The following is a 22,943-nucleotide window of genomic DNA, read 5'->3' on the forward strand; positions in this document are numbered from 1 at the left end:
CTCTTAGGCTTTTGTAAATTTATTAAGTTTGATTGTGAAGTTGTATTTATGTTAATATTAGGAAGAACTTGATCTTCCACAAGGTTTGTGAAGAAATCATTGAATATGTTTCCTACACATGTGGGGTCCGATTCACACTTGCCATTTAATACTACTTTAATGTTCTTTACTTGTTTTGTTTTGTTGTTAATCTCAGAATTGATAATTTTCCATGTTGATTTAGACTTGTTGGTTGAATCAGATATTTTTCTGTCAAAATATTGTTTTATCTCGTTTAATATTTGGAATTTCAGTTCTTTTTTTAACTGTGTGACTCTATGTTTTAGGGAATCCGTTTTTAGATTTCTGTATTGCTTTTCCAAATCCGCTATATATCCTTTTTTATGTTTTATATCATAGGAAATCCAAGCATTTTTATTGTTATTAATTTTTTCAGCCCTTAATAATTTAGGAAAAGTTGTTTCAAATGCATAAGAAAACACAGAATGAAAGGCATCATATTAGTTATGTAATCCGTACTTCAGTTATGTTAATGGTATTTGAAAAGGTTTAGTAACTTAATTTTACTTTTAATTAATTTGTGAAAAATATATATTTTTTTTGTATTATTAACTTAAAATTACTGTATATAATAAATTATATTTCTTTGAATAATCTTTCTCTAATTCTATAGAGCTTGTAGTGAAATAGTATCCAGGAAGTGTGGAAGTACGGAGAAATGTCGTTGTTAAGCCCCGTTTACACTAGCATATAGAGCTTGCGCAAGTATTATTAGCTTTCTACTTGCAAGAAAACTTGCAAATCTAAACTTTAAAATGGAAGTGAACTCATACAACTTACAACAAGGGAAACTTACATTTTTTAAACAAGCGTTACTAATAGTTTACAAAATAAGGTTTCAACTCATTGACAGCACTTCAATGGCGGTTGTGTAAAGTGACAACTGCAGTGGGTGATTGTAACTAAGGTTTATAGATTATGCTCAACTCGCTTTTTCCAATGTGTCTTCTCACTGCAATGTGCTGTGCAAATTGGGTTTTCTAAATTTTGACTCTTAAAACATAAAATTTCCCAATTTCTCTCTAAAGCATTTTAAAGAGCTTAAAAAACAAATAATTTAGTATATCAACGTTTTTTTTTATGGTAGTTGGTAACGGAGAAAATTAAAAAAAATTGTAAATTTAAAATTCCCATGATATTCTTATGGAGAATATTGTAAATTGTTGTAGTTTGCTTGTTTATGGATATATTTTGATAAAACTTGGCAAATTTATTTATATCATACTAAGCTATTAATACTTTACTAAAAAAACACTTTATTAGTTACTTTGTAGCAGCAAACCTAGATACTCGTTAAACCTAATGTTATTTAAATAGATTTAATTGAAAATCTATTCAGACAATTGGAAATTCGCTTAGACAGCAGGTTTGCTGCGGCGGGAGTATTTTACATTTATTTTCGGTAAGCTGCAGGGAGTTAACATACTTTGTTGTTAAACATTTTCCATTGTTGCATTGGCACTGGTTAGTTAGTTACACCATGGTGACAGGTACCAGGATCAAAACCCAGAACACCCCTGCCTTGGGCTTGAAGTCCGTAGCGCTACTGACTGAGCCACCGTCTCACCTAAGATGGACTATAACATTCAATAAAAGGTTAAATTACCTGTGTCCGCCGGTCGATCCTAATATTGCTGTGTCCTATTACAGGAGATGCATTTCGGCAGAATAAATTGCCATCATCAGTCCTAATATAAGTTCTTGATCTTCCCCATTGGGTGCGTCTTGAAGTTTTGAAACACGTACACGAACTTTACACTTAAATACATCACGATTAAAACATAAAAATACACGGTAGGCCTACTTTTATTTGAGCTATGACGGACATGTAGACGCGCGTCGGTCGTGTGTCGAGTCTCGACTGGGGTCATACGTTACTTGCAGTGTTGACCTTTGTCCTGTCTCTGTCCTTTGTAGCTACAGGTGGCGTTTCATTCAACTTTAACGATGCTTCGAATAATATGTTGGATTGTAGTGTGCTTTTATCATTCAGGAGGCTATGGGGGGTTGTTTTAGATGCACTATAAATTTCATATTGTTCTAGTGATGTCATTACTCGACTTTTTCTACAAATGTGTAAAGGTTTTAAATTTTCATTCAGGCTGGAATAACTGTGATTGCTGTCAATTAGGTGTTCGGCAAAATTGGATTGTTGTGTTAAAACTATTTTTGGGAAGGTGTTCTTTGAACCTCTTAATAAATGGTCTGCCAGTCTGTCCAATATAGAATTTATTACAGTCACTGCATGTTATTTTGTACACTCCGGATTTATCACTCAGGTTTTGTTGGGCTCTAGGTTTAAGAAGATTTTGGACTTTATTAGATGTTCTAAACGCCACAGTTTTTCCGTGTTTTTTCAATTCATTTTTTAAAGTGTGGGTGATTTTTTCTCCATATTCAACTGAGACGAATTCTGTTTTTAATTGAGGCTTTGGATCTGCGGTCTCTTTACTAATTTTCTTTCTAAAAAACTATTAAAGACTATAACAGTCCGAAACTACAGTATTTTAACTATGCCATTTTTGATTATATTGTGTTATGCGATAATAGAAACTTATTAGTTTGGTTATGCCTACATGACAGGCAAAACAAGAAGTTATTTTATAACACAGGTGTCATAGAAAGGCTTGCAGAGGATGGTCACATCTGATTTATTGGACATCGTTGCCAACAACAATAAAGACAATACACAATAACATTTATAGTGGTGTACGCAGTTCTTCGCATTTCTGTTTCTTCTGTTCTATTCTAATTTGTACTGTCAATTCTTTAGATGTCAGGCTTCCTTTGTCCTTTGAAACAGATATAACCTGAGAATGGGTACAATATTTGTGCCTTAATATTTAAATAAGTGAAACGATAATAAATCTTGTAAATTACATCACGATACATAAATTAAGCTTTTGACACACTAAACCATATAGCAAAGTAGCGGTCCGACAAAACATTTACTAAATAATACCTTTTGAAATGCTGAAAAAAAGTTACTTTTAAACAAAATTTCACAAAAACGTGAATGGAAAACTGACACTGGAATGATTAGTTGTAGAATGAACAGAACGCTTTGGCATAACAACTAGAAAAGTGCAATACGGTATTGAGCACACTGACGTTAGTTATACAAACATTAAATAAAAACAGTAAATGTAGATAGAAAGTATAACGTATTGAATTGCTATCTCAAAATGAGTAGGGCATACATAACATTGTAATTTTACTAAATTTCCTAAATTTCAAATGCAATGAAAGGTTTTTTTTATTGTGCATAAATAGAGCACGAATATACATGCATGGATTTCAATATTGACTCTGATGACCAAAATGTTTTTACACAAGAAAACATTAGCATAAAATGGCCCTGAGATAGTGGATTATGACAAACAAAATTGTCATCCACAATTTTGCGTTTTAGTCTACTGGCAATAAAATTCGACCAAATTCAATTTCAAGGTTATAACTTTAATATATTTTTGAGTTGACAGTAGACCTAAAGGATGGGGTATAATTTGAACTCTTGTACATTTTTGAGATAGCAAACATAAAATATTTAAGTTACTTCACACTGTTCGTACCATAACATCTATCATGTTTAGTCAGTCAAAAGTGTTCTTTTCTAGCTCAGTGTTGCAGCCAAAAAGGAATTTTATTACTTGGCACAATCCAATAAACATTCATGAACTGTTTTAAAGTGAATGTTCGATACTTAGCTAATTTTATTTCATCAAGGTTAAAGTTGTGAGACACGAAGACCATATCATTTGGGAGCTTACATTTCAGTTCATGGATGGTACAAACAGAGAAGCAGTGAAAAACTATGGTTGATTCAAAGCACAGAGAAATACTAATCTGATAACATGACAGAATAAATTTACAAACACTGTGTACAAAGTCTTACAAAAATTATTATTTTCATTAGATTAATTTTATATTCAGCTTTACACTTATATTTACATTCAGTAATTCAATTCATATAGACGAATATTCTTATACAGATACAATAGCCATTTTTTACAACAAAATAAAACTTAACAAATTTCAAGCAAAAATTAAAAGACGATTCTATTTTTTATGTTATACATTCATTCATCTTTGTCGACTTGAGTATATAAATTGTAAAATGAATACAGATCAAAATGAATATTTTCATAGGGATAGGATTAGACTAACTGGACGTTTCAGGCTTTTTTGAGATATACAAATGCATATTTAAGAATATCAAAAATGATAACTTAGGTATGTTTCCTTTTATACAAGATCCCTGGAACATTTGGGATATGTGTCTTGGACAGGCCTTTAACTGATTTACACTCAGCTCATGTCCTTGACTCAATTAGCAAGGGAAACATACCTTTAGTAGAGGAATAAATCCATAAAACAAGGACAGGAATGACACAAGGGTCAAAGCTACACAAAACCGCACTTTTCATCAGTTAAGTAGTCATCCATATTTTGAGTATAAAAAATTCGGAAGTTGACCTGCACCTGATACAAATAAAATATACATTTTGCACCTCTTTCTCATTTGTGCCAACAAGATTTCTGCTTGGTGGGTTTCAAACCCAGCCTCAAAATGAGGAACTATTTATAAAATGCATAAAAAACCGCTCAGCGGATCTATAAAACAGATGGAAGAAAAAAAATACAATCAAGACCGTAGTACAAAATATATCACAAGCACCGTCTCTCGAAAAACACAACACGAAGTAGTTACGATAATCAAAAAAACCTCAGTGGAATAGTTGGTACACGACTCGTAGTATACATCTTACCCTGAAATATATATATATATAAATTATGCTCTCTCTTAAAACGTTCAATCGAGTATAAATTAGAATACAAGCTATAAATTGTACATTAAATATTTCTTTACTAATACTCTGGCTATTCGCAGGTGACGTAGATGTGAGTGCGTAGGACACGTAGTCCCACCGCACTCCCTCAGGCGTCACTTTCCCCAGCCTTGAGACGGAGCCGTGCAAAGTCCTCGAAGATAATATCATCATCACCGTCTCCAGCGCTCGCATCTCTGCAAATTGATAAACTTCAATCACAAATTTTTTTTAGCAAAAATTTTAATAAACCATTAAACCTTAAATAATTGTTTTTAAATTACACATTTTAGTGCATCACTGTCCGAAATAAGACCATCATAGCAGCTACAGTTCATTGAGAAACATGCTATGATGGTGTTTCACAAGCATTGTAAACACTAATGATTCTGATGATTGAGAATTTGCAGGTTTTGTTACCTAGTATACTTTACAAAACCCCCAATATTACTCAGTGAGAAACATTACTATTTGTATGTAATGAAATTAAAACATAGAATGGCTTAAAATTTTAGCTTTTTTTAGAATCAAAAAGCTTCAGATCCTCAAGACCCCAGCAATTACCAAATGGTAGGCAAACACTATAACCCATACTTTCTCAAATCATATCGCCTGGGGCTGAATGGAGATTTACATACTTAAACTTGGACCCATCTAAACAATAGTAGAAGTGAATAAATACTGACGTGTCCAGCTGAATAAGGTTGGTGTCAACTGGAACATTGTCCCCGGAAGCCTTGGAGGGAGAACCTCTCCCCGTGGGAGGCAGCGAAGGCTCGTCTTCTGGCTTGGGATGCATCAAGATAAACGGCAACTCAGCCACAAGGTCCCTGCATCACCCACTTTGGTTACATTTTATGTAAAAGTCAAGTAAATTTTTAACAAGATAGAAAAATACAGTTTAGCCTGCTTACCTGAAACAACAAAGAGTTTAGGGGCTTCAAGATACTTTACACAACACAATTTGTTCTTGTAGTAGGAGTTCTTAAAAAAGACCTAACTGACATTTGTCTTAAATTTATCCTCTGATTAAATTCTTCACTAGAGGAAAATGTCAAAGTTGTGTTGAATAAATAAATACCCATGAGTATTTCTAGGCCCTTGAACTCTAATCCCCCTAGATAACTTAACCCTATCTATATTTTCCTTGTTGATTGTGACAGGTTTATGAGGAAGGATAATTTAGATTTTATTTTTTAAATCTATTTAAAATATCTAAGATGATTTCATTACAGTACCTATACATAATATAAAAAGGTTTCAATTCAACCCTAAGTATATTAATACATGAATTACATCGATATTAACTGTAACTTAAAGCTATGAGGGTATTACAGTACTATTTATTGAAAAGATACCTAATGTGTTAAGACGATAACTTTATGAGAGGCTTAATTTTGAGTAAAAAAAAAATAATGCTTATAATGTCAATCAAATGTAATGAGTCAATCAAACCAATAATAGCTTGTTGATATTTACAGAGTTATATTTAAAAGCCGTAGGCCTAATCCAACTTTTTCTCTGAATGAATTTTTTATTTGATCCAATTAAATTAAAACTGAAAACTCTTCAAAATCACTTTAGAAAACCACTAAAACTAACTTATAAACTAAATCACTTTAAAAAAATAAAGTATTATGGCAAAAGATATTCAACTTACCCTCCCAGCGGGCCAAGGCAAAGTTTTACTTTCACTTTATACTGAACAATAATGCCTAGGTTTTCCTTCTGAGATGGATCTGCCACTCTGAAAATCAAAGCAAGTAATTAATAACACTCAAATTACATTTTACAATCCAAACCATCAATAATATAAACATATAAGCATTTAAAAACGTCTAATCTTGAATTGTTTAATGTTTTAAATCTTCACTATAACTATTTTTAACAAAAGTGAGCATCTTGTTTCATTTCACGCCATGCATATTTCTAATGGTATACCCATGCACAACTATTAAAAACCTTATCCAAACAATTTGTTGGAACCTTCAACCCAAAGACATGCAAATTACCAAATTACAACTCTAATGGACGTGTAAGAAAGGAAATTATTAACTAAATCCAAAATCGTTTAGTAAAAATTTTTATTAATAAATCCTAACCCTAACTGAACTCCACTTTACTGGCAAGATTGATGGCCATACCTGAACATACTGCCACGATACGATGTAATTATAATACCTACATATTTTTTATTAAAAGAACAGAAATTACTACATTTTAATTATTTATTGATTTTAGCTAGTTATTTATCTGTTCTAGCACCATCTGAACTGCATAATTTTTCATAGTTGAACCAATTTACTAATGATGGTTAAACTTGTTTTTAAAAGCAAAGCTTCCCAGGTCTATCACAATGTAAAGAGAAAGTTAGTATTGTAAGATCTGAGAATGAAAATATGACAATGAAACAGAGGAAATTACTTTTAAGACCACTGCTACCATAAAAACAGTTGGAGTCGAGGAAAATGGTTTGACAATATTTGCTATTTCTACAGGTACAAGCAAGCATAAAGACTTAGGTAATATTTCACTAAAATAATACCTTAGAGTTATAATATAACTGTAGTACACCACTGTATATAGGCAATATAGCAGAAAACTAGAATAATTAAAAAAATATTCCCTTTAGCTAATTTGAATAGATTTGTCGAGGAAGTTTTTGGTTCTTTATGGTTTCTAATCCATTTAAATTTTGTGTTAAAAGTTTTTACTAGTTTGGATCAAACGGATATTTTGATTTACATTAGTTTAGAGGTATACTCTACAGTTGCACACAGTTTTTATCTTTCAGAAATGATCTATTTATCCTAATTTCTTGCACTTATTTAAAGGTTCAACATATGTGATTTTATTGTTTGACTCGCTAAGATGTTAAAGGGTGACAAAATTTACACAGTAGAGCATTGATTATCCAAAGCCCAGTCATCTCAAATGTCGGTAAACCAAAAGGGAGAAAGAAACAACAAATCTAAAACGTGCCAATCACAAGACCAGCGAGCGATCGCTGCTCAAGTGATGCTTAGGTCAATGAATACCCTCGAGTTGAGGCCGTTCCCGCCACTTTCACTCATTTCCTGTTATTTATGGGTATTTTTCTTTGACAGTTTGTAAGCAATTATGTTGTCTTTGAATCTAACTGACTTTATTGTCTAAACATAAACACATGTGTTTGTAGACAAACTTAAGATATTGAAGCAAAAAAAAAATGTGCAAATTAATCGAGTTCAACTCAGACTAAGGAAGTTGAAATGCTGTGAGTTATCTGGCATCAAAAAGAACTGTGACTATATCACAAAACGTTTATATTAGTTTGAGAGTAAAGATATAATATTATCTTAGATTTGTCATTAGAAAATATAATACAAATTTTAATGTTATCAAAGTTAATTTAATCAAATTTTTTCTGTCAACAGTTGGTTATCGTGAAAATCAGTATCTGAACACCCCTAATCTCCGATCGTTTTGGATAATCGACTCTCTACTGTAGATGCAAAGTGATGTCGAAGGGTCTAACACCAAACACCACTCACAACGTGCTCGACGCCAAGTTGGTGTCCTCGTGTTTGAGTTGACCGTCCAACGCCAAGCCCCACTTGTCTTTGTTATTGGCCAGTAGAGGAGTTAGTGTGAATACCTTAGATAAAGTGAATCCCGGACCAATAGGGCAACCCTCTCTAGAACACACCACAAACAATACTGGAACGTCACTACTTAGTGCGAAAAGCCAAATACCGCAGCGGCCACTCTCAGGTGGGACAAACTGAGTAATCAAACTTTTAATTTAAAGAAACAGCTGGTTGATATTGATAACAATGTAGGCGTTTATAAAAAAAAACATCAAAAGTTCTAAGATTTTGATTACTTAAAATTTTAAAAACCTTTGCCAGTGAAAACAATAATACTTCTTACATCTTTTTTGTTTTCTTCATAACAAGTTTTTAAGAATCCTAATATTGGAATGTATTGGTGTATATTTATCTACATTTAGGCCTCATCATTGGAGAAAAGTCAGCTGCTATATAAAAAATCATAAAACCCCTTTACAGGGTCTTATTTGCAAAAATAATTATTTTTACAAGATTTCTTTTAATTCACCACATATTTTCTAAAAAAAAGTTAACGAATAACCTCCAAAATTAATTTTGACCTGCATCATAGTTAGTACCCATTCTTTGTTAGTGGTTAATGAAGCACACCATCGGGGTCCGAAATGTTTCACCGATAATTTTACACTTTTCATTGCTGCTAAGTTTGCCCCACACTGAAGAGACCCAACCACCGCCTCTCTAGTCCCACATGCTGGCGTCAACAGCGGCTAGCGGCTACGTTACAACTCACATTGTCGACGACGCGAGGTTGGTATCCTCGTGTTTGAGCTGGCCGTCCAGTGCCAACCCTCGCTTGTCTTTGTTGCTCTGCAATGTTGGCGTCACTGTGTAAACCTTAGACAAAGTGAAACCCGGTCCTACCGGACACCCTGCTCTGAATAACAACAACAGCAACATAATCACCACTACAACTGCAACTATCTTGTAATATACAAATAACACATAGTGCACAGATATTAGGGGCAAAAATGATTTTTCCCCTCTAGGTTTTAACCCTAAATTGGTCTCCACATTACTTCAGGCTAGGTCTAGAGGAGGTAGTGGTATTCATTTTGATCAAATCCATTGTTTAGTAGGATTATAACCCGGGACCTCGGAGACCGAGTCCAGCGTTCTACCACTATACCACGCAACCCAAAGATAAAGATTAAAGCTATTGTTAATCACTACTGAATCTGCCATATTTGAACATATCATAGGAAATCAAATGGCTAGGAGTACTTTACCGTACATAGGTTACCAACTGTTTGGTAAATGAACACAATAAGTACATCCTTAATTACAGTTTTTAAATGTTGAAAGATCTTGTCTGTATCATCTGCGTTGATACAGAACACTCCGAAAAAATATCAAAACAGTTGTAAGAAATATTTATATTTTTAATTAAAAATTAGAAAACCCTCTCTAATTTTTGTACCGTACATATTTTAAATAAAAAAAGTTTTAGAAATGTTTGAATTTGTGAGAAACATCATTAGTAGGAGACTGTTACTATAACATTATTATGTCAAGGACTTCTTTCTTTAGAGGATTGACTTCTGATCATGGTTTCCTATTTCAAAATTTTCATTTTCCTTCCAAACGCTAATTCTTTCATAGTAAGACTATTTTGTTTATTTTATTAAGACTATCCTAGTAACTCACTCGCTCTCCGCTTCTGCTACTGTACACTTGTACTGAGCTGTCGAGAACAAGCAGATGTCTGCAAACTGGCGAACTGGAAAACACAATTACAGTAAATAAATAACATGTGCATACAGACAAACAAGAACTGCCAGTCATAAAATCTGGTAGAATAAGTTTTATTTTCTGACGTGTTTGTATGAATCTAGTTTTGATTACAAACTGGGGTAAAAAATTGTGGCTTTGCAATTTCTGATAGATTTTAAATAGTTTTTCACCAGTGAGTTAAAAATTGAAACTCTTCCTCTACTATATTATAGATTATAGGTAAACTAAGTTTTTGAATTATAATTGGGGGCTGAGTCAACTACTATTAATAAATATTGGTTGTTTTGGAATGTTAACAGGTTTTTTTCTATACTGACTTGAATGTTACTAATATACGTTTGTTTTAAAAATAGTTGATTCAACGTTTTTTTCAGATATGAGAGTTAATCTATTGCCATTCTCAAAATTAACAATGATTTGAAAATATGTATGTGCTAAAAGTGAATAGTTTCTAAAATGTTAGGACTTTATTCATCGTTAATTTTATCCTGGTTAGGCTATGATCTTTTCAGCAAGTCAAAGTTAAACAATTGGACGTGACGTCATTGACTGAGCCATCAACCAACCTGATGTTATTGTTAAGTACTGACTTATATCGATTACACCACCTTTTTAACTAAACCAAACTAATAGGTCAACTTATTGTAAGCTATAGCCGATTTTATATGTTATATAAACCACCATAGTAAAGAAAACACAGGCAAATAAATAGAAGCGTTTCAGACTGTTACCACCCTCTATGAGTGGTTCTTTCAAATATGCTCTTCTTGTATAACAAATTGTCAACAGTTACTTCAGATGGTACTTCAACTTCAGTATCAAAATTCAAGATTTTAGTAAATGCCATTTAAAAAATTAATTCTATTGATGTTTGTCACAAAATTAAAGACAAATAAAAAAACTACCTGAAACTTTGATCTTCTTCACCGTTCTATTGGAATTGTTTGCTATATGAACGTTCACTGCAATACTCTCGCCATGATGGTACAACTGAAAAACACATGTTAAGTAACTAAACTTTTTAAAACTATTTATTCTGACATTAGTATATTAGTTTTAAGAATAGTTTGAATAGTAATATTTCTTACAGATAAATCTTTTACTGAACAAATAAGTTTGCATCACAAAGTAACATGGAAAGAAAAAATTATTGAACAGGCTGAACAGGATTTAGTAGTGTTATAGTATAGTAATTTAGTTGTACTAAATAAAATTGTATTACTTCTACTGTACTTAATGTGATTATTTACTAAAGTTGAAAACCAATGACTACTTTTAATAGGAAACCCCAATTTTAAAACATGTTTAACGTAAAATTAAAACAATAGATTGTCTTGATTATTAAGGCAAAAGGAACCACATTTTAAGAATAATCCAAAATCAGTGTACCAAATCAATTTCAGAAAATGTCAATCCCTCTATTACAGATTAGTCCTAAAGAGCCCTCTAGCCTTATCATAACCTAGCACTCACTTCTTTGTCTAATGAAGCCTCAAGATGTAGTTTGTTTGGACTCATCATGAACTCCTTGCTAACCTCCACAGAAGGTTGTTCCCCTTGTTTGCTCGGAGCGTACATTATTTTTCTTATTGCTAATCTCACTGAATTCCTGTAAACGAAACAAAGTCAAAGTCAAAGTCATCTTTATTGTCACAAAACGTTTTTTTTTTATGCTCTGGCACAGCCAGACAAAACAGGTGACATTGTCAAACTATACTAAAAAATAAACTAGCTTATATTGGTAAAAATAAATACATAGTAGGTAACAAAACAAACAATTCACATTGATTTATCTTCAAGAAACTGACCAATACTATAATAATTCTTTTCCAATAAAAATTCAAAAAATTTTTCTTTGAAAGATACTAATCCTATTATAGATTTGTAGTACCCAGGCAAATTGTTAAAAAATCTTTTACCCATATAAGAAGGTGTCCTTTCCACAAGATTTAATCTGTGTATAGGATATTGAAAATCTGTATGAAATCTAGTGTTATAATTGTGCCAATTATTTTCACTGTGGAGTTTTTCAAAATTTGATTTCACATACAATAAACATTTAAGAATATACAAATTAGGGACGGTTAGAATCTTTAGTTCTTTAAAAAGTTGTTTGCAAGAATGTTTTACGGGTTTAAAAGTCATAATTCTAAGTATTCTTTTTTGAAGTTTAAAAAGTTGATACGAATCAGATGGGATGCATTGCACGACGTCCAAGTGCCACGACGTCCAATAATATTTATTCAGTGCCACGACGTCCAAAACATAATTTTTGAGTTGTTGCACGACGTCCAAGTGCCACGACGTCCAAAAGTACAGTAACTGCCAAAAATATAGTCTTTCTACAAGCTTTGGACGTCGTGGCACTTGGACGTCGTGAAACAGTGCACTATATAATTGTAAAAAAGTAACATTTGCGGGAGTGTTGCACGACGTCCAAAGTCGCTGCCAGTTGCACGACGTCCAAGTGCCACGACGTACAATAAATATTTGACTGTTGCACGACTTCCAATATAGCTCAGCGCTGTTGCACGACGTCCAAGCTCCTTCATGATGACCGGCTACTTGCCGAATAGTGTTCTCTCGTGTAAAATGCTTATGGAACGTTTATTAGTTATATATACATGGGTATATGTTCTTGTTCAGAAATATATATACTATGAATATTTGAACCATTAATTGAAACATGACAAAGTAAAAAAAAACATAAAAAGAAAAAAATAAACAAGGCAACAGTTGGAAAACTATAAGGTTTACATGGTTTGAAAAATGATGACATTTTGTTAACAACCGATCAACTTCATTATGTTTGGAGTCTGCTTTTAAATAGCCTACTTATTTTTTCAAGACTAGATACATTGATAGGTACATTGATCAACATGATCTTTGAAAACTATTTTTTATCCCCTCATTTTAATTTTTACTAGTATAAAGAATAGAATGCCTTTTCGAACGGTTTTTTAGGCTTCAATTAAATGTCTTTATGTCGTAAATATGTTTATTAATAGTATTCACTTAACATTGACTTAATTTCATTTCAATAAATTTTGTGTTTGTGTTTTGCTACACCACTTATTAAATTGCAACCAATGAGAATCTATATAAATAAAATTAGAGTTTTGTCTGTACATTGCTCATAATCATTCATTTGTAGGTTATTTTTACGTTTTATACTTAAAGAAGCCGAAACAAGTCTCATCTAAATTCCTGTCTGTCTGTCTGTCTTTCTGTCTTTCTGTAACACTCAAGATGGCATTTTACACAATCTTCTCCAGGAAAACGAGAGTACCTATCAAGATCCAAGTCATTTTAATGTATTCACTGGATTGGCGAGAGTGTCTTTAGCCATTAAAATATGGCCTCAATAATTAGTAAATAACATTACGGACGTTCAAAAATGCAGTTTTGTGCGATTTTTGTCAAGTTTTCTTCCAATTTTTATCACATAATGATCTATGAAATAACGAACAGCTGTTCGGATCAAGATATTTTTTTCTCGCTGTCACTGATATGTTTACAAATACCACAACCATTTCCGATCACGTTTTCAAGGCAAAGCCCATCCAAGTGAGATTAAAATCGTTGTCTTACATAACGGATTTAATTAATCGCAAGTGGAATAATATAGTGTAACCGTAAATGAAATTTAATAACATCATCCAGGTTAGGAACCAGAGATTCTTTGTATATAAAATTGTTCTTGAGTTTTGATAACCTTGAATCAGTGTTGTATAGGGCTGGGAAACTTGAATTTATTAATGATCGTCGCCAATAGCTTACTAACTCATTGACGGCGCTTCAATGGTGGTTGTGTAAAGTGTAAAGTGTAAAGCAAAAAATCACAACTACAGTGGGTGATTGTAACAGAGGTTTACGGTTTATGGATGATGCTAAACTCGCTTTTCCAATGTGTTACTTTCTGTTCCTATTCACCGTATGATGCAATCGCTGGACGATACAGCCAATAGGCCCATAGCCCATCTCTTGGGTACTTACGCCTACCCAATTATTCATAACAACCTTTTCGACGACGATCCTTGATACCGGTACTTTTCCCTAGAATACACGGCCTCCCTACTTAAGAAATAAAATTACAAACGTCCAAAAACCCAGCATTGCGTGATTGGTCACAGCATTGGTCACATTTCATTCTAATGTTAAAAGATATACCAATCATTGTTTAGAGAATAGGCCTGCGTAATCTATTAAATAACAAACAGTTGTTTTTTTTTTCAAACTGACACCAATAAGTTTACATTAAAAGTTGTTTACGAATAAAGCAATTAATGGGAAATAATTTTGATTGCCGATAACTTTTCACGAAAAAATCCAAAACCAAGAAATCAATAACCTTGGGACTTGATTAACGCATTTTATTTGTCGGACGTAATTCTTAACTGTAAACGTTGGTTTTTGGTACTGGTTTTTTCCCTTAGAACCGTTGGTAGCAGCAAGAATCATTTTTACGTACCAACACATCACTGTAATTTACAAATTAGTTATCGTTGGTGTTGCACCTTATTTATACAGTGGTATTACAGCCTTATTCAATTTAATTGATGTCTTAACTGTATAAGTTTTGCTTTTTCTGTCTGGATTCCAAAATGTTAGTTTATGCTAAGAAAATGATAACTCATTTAAGTAAAACGTTTTTTTAGCAAACCATTATGAATTGTTTACGATTTACGTTGTTTATGTCAGGGGCGGACTGGGTACTCTTTTAGGGCGTAAACCTTGACTAGCCCGAAGGCGCCAACCGGGGGGTCTGGGGGGTATGGAATACCCCCCTGTACAGAGGGGAAATTTTTTAAAAATTATACCTGTAATCTCGCATTTTTAGGCAATCTAGAGTCATTAACAGTGGAAATCAGAAATCTGATCACTGACACTATTGGTCAATGTTTGGTTTACAAAATTTAGACTATTTACCCACACGACTTGGCGCTATTCTGACAGTAAATATCCTAACAAAAATAAAAATACAAACGATTTTCTTAGGTTCTTTCGTATTATATTTGTGTATTTTCACTATTTTCCCTTGCATGACTTTGCTGCATGCATACAATATAAATCATGTGCTTCCTGTTTACAACCCGAACCTGCAACTGATGTATTTTTTGGCACTGTAAATAACAGAAGTTATATATTTCAGATTTCTATGAAATTATTTTAACACAAACAATATATGCTTTCACTGTGAAAAAAACCCAATTTATTGACTAAAACTGTTTTAGCATTACATTAAGTCAAAACTGTAACCCTAAAGTAGGCCTACCTAAGCCATTTCTACAAACGAAATGGAAGCCATAGCCTAGAGAGAACTACGAAGGTATTTTGGGCTGGCTATGTGTGAGTAAAATAGGAAAGTTGACCAAATTAGTGCCATAGTGCATATTCAAATCATTAATTAATAGGCGGTAGCCACATATTAAAATACTGTTTACTGTTTAACCTTTACTGTGTAATGGTTAAGTTAACAAATACACTGTCACTAAATCTAATTTTAATTTTGTAAAAGTAGTGATTCTACAATACTACATTCGTTCATGTTTCCCGTGTAGGTAAAGAATATAAAAATAAATTGAAGCTTTCGACACAGATACACAAATTAGACACTCACTAAAGAGAGACACATTTTAATTGGCAGCTCACACTCTTTATTTATTTATTACATGCACGGCAAACGCCATTTTACAAAAGAGTTGAGTTGACATTGATAAAAATTGAATGTGACTTAAAGCACAGAAAACATACTAGTAGTATGTTTTCTGTGCTTAAAGTGAAATAGATAAAGTGTGAGCAATAATTAAATATTATAACAAATATGAAATAATATTAAATTATCTTCACTAGTTGTTTACCACAGACGACAATACATCGTGACACCGACCGAGACCGATGTCGGATGCAGTCCCAGTGCAGTTTTTTTTCGGGTTCGGCGTAAAATGACGCGGGAAGAGGACAGCTGTTTTTAAGTAGCTCAGACCACAGCACAGATTAAAGTGCCTTCCACTCGGAGTAGGCCACACGTACGAGAGAGAAGAGCTGCTTTGCTCTCGCTTGTCGACAGTGTCTATTCAGGTCTCACACCCGACTTTATGTTTTCCTATTTACTGCTGAAACTTTTACTCGAAGTTTTTACTCTTGCTTTCCAAAAATACGTCTCGTCTCATTTTTTTTTTTTAATATGAATTTTTCCTTTAACGAGGGCGCAAATATGGGACTTTTGAGAAGGCGTATCGGCCCACTGGCCGGTGGGCCGGCGGGCCAGTCCGCCCCTGGTTTATGTATCAATAGTTCATGGCCTATTTTGGTAATTTTTATTATAGGTTAAATTACCAATCTAAATTGTCTATAGTACTTCATTTTATAAAGTAATCCGTCATTTCGTCAGCATTTCGCGTCATCTTCGGTCCAAGCAAATATAAATTGTTATGATAAAATTTGATGACATTGACAAAGATTTCAAATTCTAATTTTATATGTACTTTGTTATGCTTAAAACGTAGCAAATTCCCTAATTAAGTTCTGTATTTTTGTGTGTATGTCTGTTGGTAACGCATTTATGTACTTATTTCTCAGTGTCACGAAAAGGACAAGAGCACTTGATAATGAAAATGTCAACCCGAATAAAGTGTTAAATGGTGAGGTTGAGGTAGTACTTTAAATAAATACCTTTAACCATTGTGGGAAGCAACTTTCAACTATAGGCCTTAGGGCTATGCCTCATAGATCTAGGCCTATAAAGCTTTTTTTTAGTTTAATCATTGGATTTAACATATGGACCAACACGATCCGGGTGACATTTAATTGCGAAGCATTTGTTTTGGCTTTAAACTGTCAGATACTGTATTTGCAAAGGTTTATATATAATAGTTTTGCCAGCATATCTGAAAATATGCAAACCAACTGCTTTTCTTAATATAAGAAGGTTTCAACTGACTACTTTAAGATCCCCGTGCGTAGAACGGGCACACAGCTAGTATCATATAAATAAGTTGTACACAGGGTTCTTTTGTTTCCCCAACTCTAAAATACAACGCACATGAATTGAAAATGTTATAGGTTTAATAGTACTGTAGTGAATCGAATATCAACAAAGTTAACGTATAACAATAAATTTACATATTCCAAGATTATAATTGAATGTGTTTACGAAGGAACACCACAACCTCAACATTTAACATTACAATATATTTACTCAAGATTTATTGTTTTCATATAGCACAGTTGATGTTGCCAACTAGCGTGGGAGCGGAAGTCCTGATAAAGGCTGGTTCTCGGAAAAGTAATAAACTTGTAGTTTGAATGAAACATTTTTTTAATTTTGTACAGGATTCATGGGATCCTCAGCATCAAGTACAAACTGCAAAATGTGTGTCGAAGGTCTGATTAGACCTTCCGAGATTTAGACCTTCAGCAACTAATCCGTTTTTTACCTTCCTTTAATTTATTCTTTTTCATGTTGTGCTTCATGTAACATACATAGACCAGAGGGCCGCTCATGCCCTTGACAAATAAATTAACATTTTCGCACTAATACAAATCAATATCGTCATTAGACAAGAATTAAAGAATAAAATTTATAAACAAAACCTACCAAGACATATTCTTGAACAAGTATGCCTACAAACCTACGATAAGCATGTTTGTTATTATTATACTTAACCTACAAATGCTGACTTAGGGCATACCTGCTTTCCTAGATAAAACATGCGAACTAATTGCGAGTGCGACGTGAACTTAGAAAAAGACTAGTAAGAATTTACAACTGTGAATTTCTCAGAATTGATTGACAGTTCAGATGAACCTATGGCCACAGACTACGGAAACCTACAGTATTATTGTATTAGTATACTGTATTTGTATTATTGTGTTACTAGCAGAGTACCCGTCCTTCGTACGGGGTTGACATATAAGTATAAATGCTTATTGCAGTTATGGGAGAGGACACGATAAAAAAAAACAAAAAAAAACTGGTCTTTTAATTTATACGGTATCCTATTGAGTAGCACACATCTACCAAAGTCCTGATGTTCTACCACTGCACCTAGACCATGGAAAAAAGTAAAGTTCTCATTGTGTACCACAACTTTTTTTTGCTAGTTGGTTCAAATTAGCTGTGGTCATTAATGCAAACGAACAACATAATAGTGCTGCATCCTGTTTGGCAAGCCTTATAACTTTTAATGCTGTTTAATATCATAGAACCAACTTGTACAGTTGAAACGGCTGACAATATTCTTTAATTTCTTTTAATATGAATTCTCATAAGGTTAACTAGAGAAAGTCCAGAGCCAGAGCCACCGGGGCGGAGACTGAAAGAATTTTTGATGTAAGAATATTTTAATCGGGGATGTCATCTATCATCATACCAAATTTCAACCTTGTCGGTTTAGTATTTTTCGCGTTTGCTTGTCACAAACATCCATCCGTCCATCCATACATCCATGGTTTGCACTGTATACAAAAAGCTACCACAATAGTTTCAAACCGACAAATAGGAAAAATAGGAAAATATAAATAAATATGGAAAATAGGGTAATTTTCTAACATATTTTAGTGAAATTATATAATCAGGCAAATGGAAATTCAGTCTACAGATTTGCTGTGGTAGGGGGATTATATTACGGTTTACACAAAAATAAATCAAAACATAAACCTCATAACACTCAGGAAAAGGGCCTAGGTTGATAGGGCAATGATTATAGAATCTTAATTATTTCCTATATCCATGATGAATGATTTCTTTTAAAACGAATTATTCCCACTGTTTCACAGGAAACATTTTTAACCATTGTAGTAACATCATTAAAGCTTAAAAAGTTGATAGTTTAGATAATATTTAGCACATTTTACGGATAAAACTTTTTTGAATTCATCATATTATAAGTGTATGAAAATTCATATATCTGTGTATCAATATCTACTTATCTCATTTCTGTTCAATGGAAGTTATACAATTTCAATGATACCGGTACTTAAATGGGAAGTCTTACAGCTGTTATAAAACTGTGCATACATTTTATCTTACGAGTAAATTTGCTACCAATTGATATAGTATGACAATTCTATTCTACTGCAGTACTTAGAATTCTACCACTACTCACATTAAACCAACCATATTTACTTTTGGGCTAGTGATTAATTTATTGTATTAATCATACAATATAGTGAATAGTGTAGTCATTTATTTATTTCGTTTCTATGACATAGCTCTATTTTGTAGAAATCAATTATGCAATCATAACAACAGAAATACTGCATCATTACATTTTACAGTGACATAGTATTTATTTTACATATAAAAAATTTAAGCTAACACAATAATTAGTTCAATTAGAACCATTGAATATTGAATAATTTAAACATTAATCTAAGACAAAGCGGTTGACAACTTTCAAACAGTTGACTAGGACTAGTTGCCTTCAATAATTGCAATGCGAACTGTATGCACTGAGGTCGGCAAACAGTGTTCACAGTGTGCAGGCACTTTGGACGTCGTGGCACTTGGACGTCGTGCAACAGTGAAATATTGATTGGACGTCGTGCAACAGTGAAATATTGATTGGACGTCGTGCAACTGGCAGAGGCTTTGGACGTGGTGCAAATGATACTTCTTTACAATTCTACAGTGCGCTGTTTCACGACGTCCAAAGCTTGTAGAAAGACTATATTTTTGGCAGTTACTGTACTTTTGGACGTCGTGGCACTTGGACGTCGTGCAACAACTCAAAAATTATGTTTTGGACGTCGTGGCACTGGAAAAATATTATTGGACGTCGTGGCACTTGGACGTCGTGCAACACTCCCATCAGATGTGACGCCCCAAAACTCTATTCCGTACTGTAAAATACTAACAAGTGAGTTAGTAACTTTTAGTTATCAACCGAACAATTCTAAACTTGCAGTTTTAATACTGCCGCTTGTATCCAGGTTAATAGACCTACTAATGTTAGGCTCTCTGTTGATTGGTTTTAGAACATTAACAAAATTTACGAAATAATCATTTATCATAGATGTACTACTTAAAACTTCTGTTAGATCCACAGATGTACAGTACTGGCATTTAACCCCGGATCTTAAACAAAAAAACAAGTTTCTGACTGTAGTAGGTTGTTTACAGCCTTAACATCAATTGTCTAATTTTACTGTCTAAAAGAAAACCACATTCTTAAAGAAACCATAAAAATTAGGGTTGCTACACGTCCATATTTTGTACAGATAGTTTGTAGTCATAGGTCCAAGTTCAAACAATAAACATTTTCATAAGCAAATGCTCCTATTTGACGGATTTTTCAACCGTGATCTGAATTACTATCTAATCTGACCTATCTAAATTGTTTAGCAACTAACAATTTAATGGTACAGCATTTATTATGAAGCAAAGCAGGTAATATTATAATTATTTTCTCCTTTTTTTCTTATTTTTCTTCTTATCTTACCCACACACTACCAATATTAAAATTATTGGATTGACAAATTTAATTGCAAGTGTAAGTTCTACCATAGATAAAACATAGGTACTCCCTTAGTAGATTTTTTATCCTTGTGAAACAGCTGAAGACGATTTTATTGTTAGTTCTGTACGGTGTACTAAAGAGGTTGTGTTTTGTTTACAATTTGTTTTTTGTTATTTTAGTAATTTAAAACCTTGTTTAACCAAATAAAACAATCTAATCATAAACAATGACTCGTCTCCTAGTTATATAACCTAACAGTAAAGCACAAGTTAAGAAATTATTCCTGAAATAAAAGAATCAAAATTTTGACGACACTAGTGCCCAGTGTCACGTACATGAACTAGACACGAAAAACAAGCTTCAAAATTTACAATGGGATGAGAAGTCTACTTGTATTAGTTAAGGCCCGTTCACACGGGGCGAGTTTACAAGCTACACGCCAGCGTGTAAGAAGCCGGCGAGTTGGCGAGTGTGCTTGTATTCGTTCACACGGAGCTTGTCCACTCGCCAACTCGCAGAAGTGTAGAAAGACGCCGGTGAGTCGGCGAGTGCGCTTGTAGTCGTTCACACGATGCTTTTTCCACTCGCTCAGTAGCTGGCTTGAACCAAATCCTCCAACATCTTTGAGTAACACGCGCACAAGCACAAGCAACTGTGTTCACACTGGGCTAATTTACACGCCTACTCGCTCAAAAGCTGGCGAGTTGGCGTGTAAAGTAGCGGCAGCGTCAACTTTTTCCAGAGCTTTTTTACAAGCAGCTTTTGAGCGAGTACGTCCTTCACACTGAGCTATTTTACTAGCCACGTGTAAAAAAGCCGGCGTGTAGCTTGTAAACTCGCCCTGTGTGAACGGGGCTTTAGTCTATGGTTCTACCCTTGGGCCTACACTCTGTATGATGAAACCTGTCTCCTGACCCACCTGTGGACTGGCCAATGATTTAAGGGGTGGACCTTAATATTAAACTGCTTTGGTGAGAAGTTGTTAATTTATTGTTATTTTCATAGTTTATATTAATTTGTTGCTGAATGTTATTTCTTTGTTATGCTTTATTCTGTTATATCTGTTAGTCTGACAAGTACATTGTACTATTTCTCTTTATACTGCATATTACTTTATTTCTTATATTCTTTGACATTGTATGTAGCAATGTAATGTTGACAAATGACAATAAATGGATTCTGATTCTGAACCTACTTGATAAGATAGGTCAGGAGAGAGGTTCCATCATACAAAATTTACTCGTGTGTAAATGGACTCATAATGTAAGTAGTAAGGATCTACGATTAATGTTAACGTAATCCTGTAAATGTCATTTTTATGATAAATCATATACTTTGGGTAACAGCTTGTAAATAAAATGAAATTGAGTGCCATGAACAGCAATTTTAATTTAATTCTTTCCTGTTAATAGATTAACAGGTATTTTGAGACAAAATAAAAGACGTTTATTTTTTAAATGTTTTAATATTTATTTCCCCAAGAAGAATTCCACCCTTTGGTGGTGTTATTCCACACCAAAATTGCAGCCTTAGTTTGTTTGTATTTTGATCCACACAACCTTAGTACAAATCTATTACAAAATAAAACTAACAAAAATTCATTCTACAAAGTAATTAAAATTAATCTTATAAACACAGATACCTTTTATGTGGCTTGTCGTCCTGGGTTTCGCCGACAAATGCCTTCAGTTCGTAGTCCACTCCGCAAGGTTTACCCGTGTCTCCGGGGGCCGGTTGTAGCGTCACGGAGGCCGGACAGTGAGGAGGCAGCTCAAAGTAGAACGGGTAAGCGTTAGGCCCTAGCTTCTTCATCAGTCGTTCCTGTGTTATCAAACATTATTTCAACAGTCTGATTAATTGTTTACTAGCTAAACAAGTTTGTTTAGGTTCAAGTTTCACCCTTGATAGATAACGCTGCGCTACTTGTGGACATTAGTCAGCCACCAGTCTCGGTAAACTAATACCTGCACATTGTACTATAGCGTTGTGTGACTTACCAATTGTATATATTGAAAATTTATAAATATTTGACTAGAATTTTTTTTAATTTCAAATTTTTTAATTAATTAATCAATCAAAACATTTGTATTCTGTTTTATACATCAAACACCTACTTGAAATAGAGTCAAAGACTTATATTTGACCAGATTTCAATCTTGCTATTGACTGAGTAACTCCCAGATAATAAGTTAGGCAGTAGAATTTAAATTTCAGAGGAAAGACAATATATATATATATATACTAGTGGC

General features: G+C 33.5%; 1 protein-coding gene across 3 annotated transcripts in view; it reads right to left on the reverse strand.

The window, feature by feature from the left end:
* Positions 1 to 2,692: 2,692 nt before the first annotated feature.
* Positions 2,693 to 22,943, reverse strand: part of LOC128988579 (beta-arrestin-1) — a 71,213-nt gene continuing 50,962 nt past the window's right edge. The window contains exons 6-14 of one of the 3 annotated variants that reach the window (XM_054409981.1): positions 22,337 to 22,515; positions 11,705 to 11,840; positions 11,137 to 11,221; positions 10,145 to 10,217; positions 9,231 to 9,374; positions 8,423 to 8,566; positions 6,550 to 6,636; positions 5,576 to 5,719; positions 2,693 to 5,086 (exon numbers count right to left, since the gene is read on the reverse strand). In XM_054409981.1, coding sequence (XP_054265956.1) covers positions 4,999 to 5,086; positions 5,576 to 5,719; positions 6,550 to 6,636; positions 8,423 to 8,566; positions 9,231 to 9,374; positions 10,145 to 10,217; positions 11,137 to 11,221; positions 11,705 to 11,840; positions 22,337 to 22,515 — 1,080 coding nt within the window. In that variant the 3' untranslated portion in view covers positions 2,693 to 4,998. The remainder of the gene's footprint in view (positions 5,087 to 5,575; positions 5,720 to 6,549; positions 6,637 to 8,422; positions 8,567 to 9,230; positions 9,375 to 10,144; positions 10,218 to 11,136; positions 11,222 to 11,704; positions 11,841 to 22,336; positions 22,516 to 22,943) is intronic. The other 2 variants (XM_054409982.1, XM_054409983.1) reach the window with 2 other exon arrangements.

Source organism: Macrosteles quadrilineatus, unplaced genomic scaffold (genome assembly GCF_028750875.1).
Source record: "Macrosteles quadrilineatus isolate MER2022 unplaced genomic scaffold, UCM_ALF_1.0 Scaffold_3__2_contigs__length_128488019, whole genome shotgun sequence".
NCBI lineage: Eukaryota > Metazoa > Arthropoda > Insecta > Hemiptera > Cicadellidae > Macrosteles > Macrosteles quadrilineatus.